General features: G+C 35.8%; 2 protein-coding genes across 2 annotated transcripts in view; one reads left to right on the forward strand and one right to left on the reverse strand.

Moving 5' to 3' along the window:
* Positions 1-2,133, forward strand: part of PSS1 (phosphatidyl serine synthase family protein) — a 9,550-nt gene extending 7,417 nt beyond the window's left edge. The window contains exons 10-13 of the mRNA XM_021417968.2: positions 496-587; positions 1,027-1,280; positions 1,394-1,482; positions 1,637-2,133. Coding sequence (XP_021273643.1) covers positions 496-587; positions 1,027-1,280; positions 1,394-1,482; positions 1,637-1,764 — 563 coding nt within the window. The 3' untranslated portion in view covers positions 1,765-2,133. The remainder of the gene's footprint in view (positions 1-495; positions 588-1,026; positions 1,281-1,393; positions 1,483-1,636) is intronic.
* Positions 2,134-2,279: 146 nt separating this feature from the next.
* LOC110408882 (palmitoyl-acyl carrier protein thioesterase, chloroplastic-like) lies at positions 2,280-5,554 on the reverse strand. The gene is made up of 6 exons (XM_021418014.1): positions 4,287-5,554; positions 4,040-4,173; positions 3,759-3,872; positions 3,488-3,656; positions 3,327-3,395; positions 2,280-3,231 (listed from the first exon to the last, which is right to left on the reverse strand). Exons 1-6 carry the CDS (start codon positions 4,656-4,658, stop codon positions 2,902-2,904), a joined length of 1,188 nt encoding a protein of 395 aa, XP_021273689.1. The 5' UTR covers positions 4,659-5,554; the 3' UTR covers positions 2,280-2,901.
* Between the last annotated feature and the right edge of the window lie 2,866 nt (positions 5,555-8,420).

Genomic DNA, 8,420 nt, shown 5'->3' on the forward strand with positions numbered 1-8,420 from the left:
TTTAAAGTTAAAAAATAGTTTGAAGTACACGGGAAACGAAAAAAATAAATGGACCACAATCATAATATTTAGGATCTCAAATGACTTATTTAATCATAGTTTAATATTATACTGTTTTGTTAGATTTTTATGTAACTTTTATAACTGAGTTGGTGTCACTTGTGATGCTGAACTCAGTTACTCCCCATATATAATAACATAGATGTGGGTTTGGAATCCCTTTTTTACCCCTATATATGAGTGTAGTCTTCTGTCAGTTTACTGTTTTTACCCTAGTTTGCTTAAGTGTCTCAAAATGTGCAATCTAAATTGGAATAGCAGTTTTTCCTTGTATAGATTATCAATTATATTATTGTGATCTCAGTTACTTAGTCTGAGCTTTTATCATGAATATAGACTTCACTATTATTTTGTTACTAGTTTCTGGTCTGGAAATAAAGAGTTTAAGGATTTTTTTTTCACCCTATTTTGACAACATATTTGGTTTGCTTGTAGGTATTTGGGCTGGAATGCATACTGTTAGGTACTTTGATGGGAGAACTTATGAGTGGGTTGGTATAAGTCGCCAGCCGAACATCATTGGCAAAGTATGTTTCTTGTTGTGTAATTACTTTTTTCCCATTTTATTCGTTACATAAGCATTATAGCTCTGAACTATGGCCACTATATCATCTTTGACCTATCTAAAGAATAATGCAAGTTCCCTCCCTTTTTTTTTTGACATCATGGCTTATGCTGTGTGATTAACGAAGCCCATTTCTGTTCAAAATCCTTGGAACTTTTATAAATGGAACTCCTGCAATATTTAAACCTTAGTTTGTTTGGAAGTGGAAATATTGCCCTTTTTTTTTATATATGGTTTCTATTTATTTGACTTCCTGTTTCTCATATTTTTCATTTGGCTATGAAATGTAGCCTTGGGCTTGACCTTTTATTTGGCTTTTTTTAGAGCTTTTGAAGGTTCACCAAACCAATGTAGTTAAGAGTTCAAGTCATGTGATGCTCATTGCTCTTTGCTGTTGTCAGTTTAAACGGACATTAGGTCAATTTACACCAGCACAGTGGGACAAAGATGAATGGCACCCCCTGCTTGGTCCATGGCGTTTCATTCAAGTTCTCAGCCTTTGCATTGTTTTCTTGACAGTAGAACTCAATACATTCTTTCTAAAGTTTTGTCTCTGGATTCCTCCCCGAAACCCTGTGATTGTGTATAGGTTGATCTTGTGGTGGCTAATAGCAATACCAACAATTCGTGAGTATAACTCATACCTTCAAGACCGGTATTCTCTCTCTCTCCATTTGTTTGGATGCAAATATATATACTGCCAGAAAAATGTTTATAACCAATGAATAGTTTCTTGTTTCACTTAAACACTATTGTTTTCTTTTTCAGAAAACCAGTGAAAAAGGTTGGAGCTTTTTGTTGGCTTTCCCTTGCAATTTGCATCGTTGAGCTTCTTATTTGCATCAAGTTTGGACACGGTATGTTCCAAACTATACAATTGTTAAAGAGAGTTGATTTGATTTATCCTAGTTGCTATGTTTCTACGCTAATGGGAATGGGTATTCCAGTCAATTTTTTTTTCCAGTTTGCAATTGCATTAACCTCTTCTATTTTTGGTTTCCACACCATCAGGTTTATATCCTAAGCCAATGCCAAAATGGTTTGTAATTTTCTGGTTGTCTGTTGGAGTGGCTCTTGTTTTATTCCTTCTCATTTGGTCTTGGAAACTGCATCAGAGTTACAGCAAAAAGAGACGATAATTTTGGCAATTCGGTACAATATTCTTTGTTTACTTACTATCGATGTGGGTATCTGTCAATGGCTGTAAATACTTATCCCTTCATAAATTGTAAATGCTTATTCTTAGGATAGTGGATCACAGATTCAAGTCCAAGATATTTATTCTTTGTTCTTAGGTAGTGAGAAATGCTTCTAATGTCAAGCTCGCAAGTTCACAGTTTGCCACCAGTTGCCAATGTGGCAAAATTTTCCGAACTTGTCAGTATGAACTGTTTTAGATTTAGGAGCTTTCATTGCTGTGTCTCATTTTTCAGATGCAATTTATTTGATTGTATTTGGCTGCCACTTCACTCTTAAGAAAAAAAAATAAAAGAAATCTTTTTATATCAGGTGAATTTTCCAAGTTTGCAATGGGATATTGTGGCCTGGTCATTAAAGGATTTAGCTTAAGTTATGCAGTCCTGGTTTACACCTTGAGCTGCGGCTGCTGCTCTTATAGAATGCTCAATTTCAGGCTGTTTATTTGTAGATAGCTTGGCTTGGTATTAGTTGAACACCAATGTTAGAACAATCCTTGAACTCGTTATTAGGTGGGCTGGGTATTTTACGCAATGATTTTTCATTAATCAGTATGATTCTGAGGTTGGAGCAGTCTAGTTCTGGTACAATTGAATTCTTTTGAACTTTTTACTAGATAATTGATAACATCCTTTGGTTGAATTCCTCGATTCCATTGAATGCATATCGGCAGACTGTGTAACCACTTCAGCCCATTAAGTACCTGATTTTTAGTAACTCTAGCCTTTTTTTGGAGCTCTTTTTACATTTATCACCACACCATTACTAACGCCACTTATTTCATTCAAGATATGGAGGACCCTTGTTCTGTTCTGACACCTTTCCAGGGCTTGACTCCTTCCAGGACCTCACTTTTCCATCACCGCAGCACCATGCCAGTGTCCTGGCACGTTATTAAGATCTCCATTCAGATTTCCAATCCCATGATCACTGGACCACACAATCAAACATCCCGCCTTACGCCTTTTACTTAATTATTTCCTTCATGGCATCTTTAATGTCAGAACCTGGTTGTTTTCAATGATGTTCTAAGAAGATCAGCTCGCTAAATATCCGTCGTGCTTACCAAGCACTAGTTACTAAGTGGAATACGGCATTGTAGATTGCTTTTCCTTCCATCTGGTCCTCCCTCTGACTATCTCTTCATTTTGACTCTCCCCGTTGATTTGGAGGAGATGAGTATATCCGTATGTCTTCATATCCAGGGAGCCTAGGTGTCCATTTCCTTGCAAGATTCCTGATGCCAAAACTATATTTTCAAGTAGACTTCGTTCCAGACCACTTGCAAAAATTCCATCTTCATCTGGTTGGCAAAGTGATTGAACTTTATCTGAACTTCCACATTCCCTTCTATATTCTAGTACGATACTAGATAGCTCGTGAGACTCCAAAAATTTGTCAGGAATTGTCTGCAACAAAATGAAAGAAAGTCATGATTTAAGACTGACATTGGAGTTGAGAGAGTTCAGTTTATATAGATTGATGGTAATTCTGTGTCTTTTACCTCAAGCATCCATCGTACATACTTGACATTGTTTACATGGTGGTTCATGTCCAAATCACTCCTCTTTGGCTATGATTAAGGTAGAAAGCAGAATAGTTAGTGACTGCTCTTTCAGGCATTCCATTAGCTAGCTGTTGTTGAAGCATCATTGAAAATATTACCTTCAAGTCAGAGTTCACATATTTTGCTTTGTCGTCCAACTTGACAATTTTCTCGGGAGCATCTTCTTTGACTGCTTGCTTCTCAATAAACCAAGGAGAGATTTCATCCCTCACTTCCTCCGGCATCTTTGAGAGGCGCCTTGTTTGCTCGTTCATCATTACCCAAGTGCTGTTTCATGAAGGGAAAGCATGATTGTTGTATTGATAAAACTGGGAATGTACTGTTTTTTGTTTTTGGTTTGATGTTCTAATAAACAGATTCCATGCACACCTGGTTGCACGTGCGTAAGTGATGCCGGTGGCTTGACTCCGAATTAGCCAGTCTCGCCTCATCCCATTCTTCCCTGATGCACCAACCCATGTGTCGATTTCCACTACCTCTCCCCTGCGACAAGTGGACTATTTGTGCTTAGCTCCTTATGTAAAGGTGCAAAATACAGTAGGCTTCGTAATTAGTTTAGATGGTTATTTGGGTGTCAAACGTGGTTTAAATTCATGTGTAGTTTGAATCAGAAACCCTTGAGTTCCGTGTTTTATGATGAGAGGGCTGACCATATGGGATAGTGATGCACTTGGACGTGCATTCTTGAGACGACCCATATGAGATTGTTCCTCATCATTCCATGTGTGGCTCCAAATCCATTGCTTAGAAGTCCGGACATCCAAACATGATTTAGTGCCGTTTCCTACATACATACGCATGAACATTACAAGTTATATATATGCATATAATAAACTAATTATTCCCAAGCTTTATCATGGCCAAAGCCCCTTGTTTGAGGAATTTAAGCTTTATCACCTGGAAAAGATTAAGGAGGCTCTCCAGGGTAGCCGTTTTATCAGGGCCAACTTCATAGGAGCGGATGACAACAGTCTGTTTATAGCCAACTCCCCTTTCAATGATGAGCCCTTGACGGTAAGGATCAACCAGCTGCTTCTGCGTTGGAATCCTCTGCCGAATCTTCTCTTGGCATATGCACCCGTTTTCGTGGACAGTAGCAAGAGGAGTGGAATCAGCTTTTACAACAGCGGCAATTTCAGTCAATGTGTCGAGCTTAATGGGCCCTGTCTGAGTTCCATTGATTTTGATATCGACTCTGTGGTTATGGTTATGATTACCATTTAAAGAACATCTGAAGGGGAAGGAGATTGGACAAGAGAAAGTAGCCATTGCTTTCTCTAGTCTAGGTCTGGAAAGTTTGGAACAGAGGAACTGCCATTGAAAATTTTTATAGTCAATTAGTTGGCGGACCTGTCGAAGACAGTTCCTTCCAGAGGACAAAATTTAGGAGCTTTGTTATAGTAATTTTCATTACAAAGAAACCCTGCTTTGTCTCTCTTTGTTGATGTGAGGCGGCTCAGGTGCGAACAATTTAATGCCTGATACATTCAAGGATAGATCGCAGACAAAGTTAGAAAAAGGGTTGAGTTCTTTTTGGGATTCTCGTGGAATCAATGTAACACAATCTAGGTGGCTATGCTTGGCATCACATTCCAAGGTCCTTGTGTTACTAAAAGCTTGCTTCGGTGCTTTCGAATAGGCCAAATTTGTTGTTCTAGTTCTTCCATGAGGGGACTCTGATGTTAACTTGCAAAGTACACAACAGACATACAAGGAGTTTCGACTATGATAAAAAAGGAGGGCTTCATTTCTTGCTTCCTATGAGTTTTACTGTTTTAAGAGAGCCAGATTCTAATCCTCGACAATTACCATTGTCTTTTGTAAGCTTGGGACAGCAGAAAAAGCTGACAGGTTTACGGAGCTTCTCAGGGGCTTCTGTTCTATGGTGAACAAAGTGCTCTTATACGATCTAATATTGAAATTTGAAGGGAGGATCTTTCCATGTTTTTCTCAATGGCCTGAGCACCCAAAAATGCAGCTCTTATGTTCAACAAAAGAGCAAACAAGGAACCACTGGCCAGCCTTAATAGTTTCAATAATTTCTGAAAGTGCTGTTCGTTTGGCAGGAGAGATATGTTCCTTTCAATTCTCTTCAATTACTGTAACTAATTGCTAATCGTGTCAAAGTGATGCATTACCGGAGTGTTTGATGACAGCTCTGTGGATGATGGGAAAGCTAAGGCTGGATTTATTAATTGTGCAATTATTGCATTATTAGAAAAAAATTGAGTAATTATTTGTTAAATGGTTACCATGATAAGATATTATCTCTTGCCTATCTTACGATCATCCATTTTTAATATAAGTTAAGTTTGGTATTGTTGGAATTTAACTTTTCTTAAAAGTAAAAAGAGCAACAAGTGTGTCTGAGTACAAGAGTAAATACTACTCCCCTTGTTTCAAATTAAATATTCATTTTTCAAATGGCATAAAGTTTTAGGAAAGGGATTATCAAATGTAAGGAAACAAACTATCTATTTATAAAAATTGTGAAAAAAACTTATATTATATATAAATACATACCAATCTTTTATTTTTTTAAGGTTAATACAAAATTCCTTTGGAGAGGTTTTTCTCTTAGAGGGAAGAGAGTCTCCTACTTAAGTAAATTTGTTATCACTCTTAATGAATTGTTGTTGTGTATAATACAGTGGAACAACTAAGCCTATTTTTCACTTTATATATAACTTGAGAATTCTTATAAAATAACCTCGATAACTTTTTACCGAATAATTCTAAAATTAGATAATCTTGATAACTGAAATTTACTAAGATTAAAAGGTAACCCTTATCCTTTGATAGTCAATCCAAATAAGATGATCATCATGGGTGTTATTTTGAAAGTCTAACATCTCCTACTCACACCATCAGAAGCCATCTGCCTTTCTCTTAAACTATCTCAATGTCAAATTCAGATAAATTAATGGACCTTGTGATCACTAAGAATATTTGATTTGAGAGCTCTATATAGCACAGAAGTTGGGAAACGCTATGCAATCAAGATTACAATTCGCAATGAGAATTAATTAAAAGCTTTTCCCATTAGCAAGGTTAATTTTTCATTGTTTAATATATAAAGCCTTGATTAGGGGGAAGGATATTTTTATACCTTTAAATATTGGATGTAAAAAATCAAAATCCCAATAAATCCTGGGTATTAAAATTTTCAATTCAAAAAGTAAAAGTTGTCATAAACCACAATTTGTCTAATTGTCCAACTTCTAATTGTGATTCACATGAATGTCAAATAGAAAAACTTTAAAGAGGGGTTGCTTATACCAACAAAGCCTAAGGTTCACTATGGCGAGTATGGGCATATACCCTAGATTTTGGTAGATTTTGGTATCAGAGCCTCTCCGGTTCAAGAGGTATTTACTTCTAAGCAAAACTTTTGGATTTTATTTTCTTATCTGAGTTCTGGTTTTAAAGGCATTGCATGAATATTGTGTTGATTCCTGCTGAGTCCTTGAGAAACAATCCGTTGGAAGCCTTAGGTTGGCGTTGTTAGGATATATTTCTCCCTGTAGGCAGTATCCTCACAGTTCATCTGCGTCTTAGAAGCCCCTTATGTAAGAAAAGAAAATAAATCTCCAAAATGTTTCCGTTTCTAAGAAACACCTCTTGCTCCGGTTCTGGTTCTAGTATTCAAAACCCAAAAATCAATGAAGAAAATATTCATTATGAAAATATAATTCAAGAAATGGATGATTGGGAGATTCCTAGAGTCCCTCAAAACCAAATTTACAAAACATCAACATTCCATTCTTTACATCTAAATTCTTTCTGTGGATATCTCATAAAAACAAAAGAGAAAAGTATTCCAATACAAAACCAATTTCAAAATATACCTCTCTTAGATCAAGAAACAATAACTAAGTTAAAAAATCAAAACTATAATTACATTCATTATGGTTTAATTCAAGTAGGAGCAAAACCATTAACTAAAGAAGGGTTAGATACCTCAATATTAATTGTCCTACGAGATAAAAGACATCTCCAGTTTAATGATTCACTTCTAGGAACCATAGAAACAAGTCTATGTCGAGGACCAATACATTTCAATTGCTTTCCAAACTTCATGGTTTCATTAAATGACAGAAATATATTAAATTCATTAACACTTCAAATACAAACTCATAATTACAAAATGCTACCTGGATCTGAACCTTTAACCGTTGTCTACAGATTATATTATAAAGCAATGTATTCTGTAATCAACACTAAAGCTTTAATCCATAGCCCAAAAGGAGAAACTTTATTAATCCAGACAGATGTGACCAGATCCCATACTGCCATACCTAAAACCATACAATGGCATGAAGTACAACTTCCAAATAAATGGAAAATAGAGGGAGTGATAAGTCCTGTTCCTATACAAAATATAGAAATAAATCAAATACAACAATTCAGAGATGGTTCGGTAGAACTAGTCTTCAATAGGCCACAAAGAGTTCCATCTAGAAGATCTTTCAATATAGAGTCAGTTTCAAACATAGAAACAGACTTCAGAACGGCTAGAGCCTCTGTATCCTCACTCCCCACAGTTAGGACAAATCTCCAATCTGTAAATAATTCTCCAAATATACCCCAACCTGTTTATAACAGACAAGAAATCACACCTTCAAACAGCCCAAATATGTCTCCCACATATTCATCAATGACCAATAATCCCAATATTACTCAAGAAAATGATTCAGAAATATTTGTTTTAGAAAAAGATTTTGAAATCAACAAAGATTGGTGTAGAAAACAGTTTAGTTCCGAAAAGAATAAACAGAAAAGAAAACATTATTTCAAGACATATGATTCACAAAAAGATCAAATACTACAAAATTATTATCAATTCATGGAAAAACATAAAATATTAATAGATTTCTTTGAATGGTTTGAACAATATGAGCAACCCCAATTAAACACTTTAAATCATACAACAAAATGGCAAACCAATAAAGGAGAAATTGAATCTAAATATCCTCCTCTTACAGAAATCCAATATTCTCACAAAAATATAGGAATAAGAGCCACTCCTTT

This window comes from Theobroma umbraticum, unplaced genomic scaffold (genome assembly GCF_002168275.2).
Source record: "Theobroma umbraticum cultivar Fairchild unplaced genomic scaffold, ASM216827v3 scaffold_30.0, whole genome shotgun sequence".
Classification (NCBI taxonomy): Eukaryota; Viridiplantae; Streptophyta; class Magnoliopsida; order Malvales; family Malvaceae; genus Theobroma; species Theobroma umbraticum.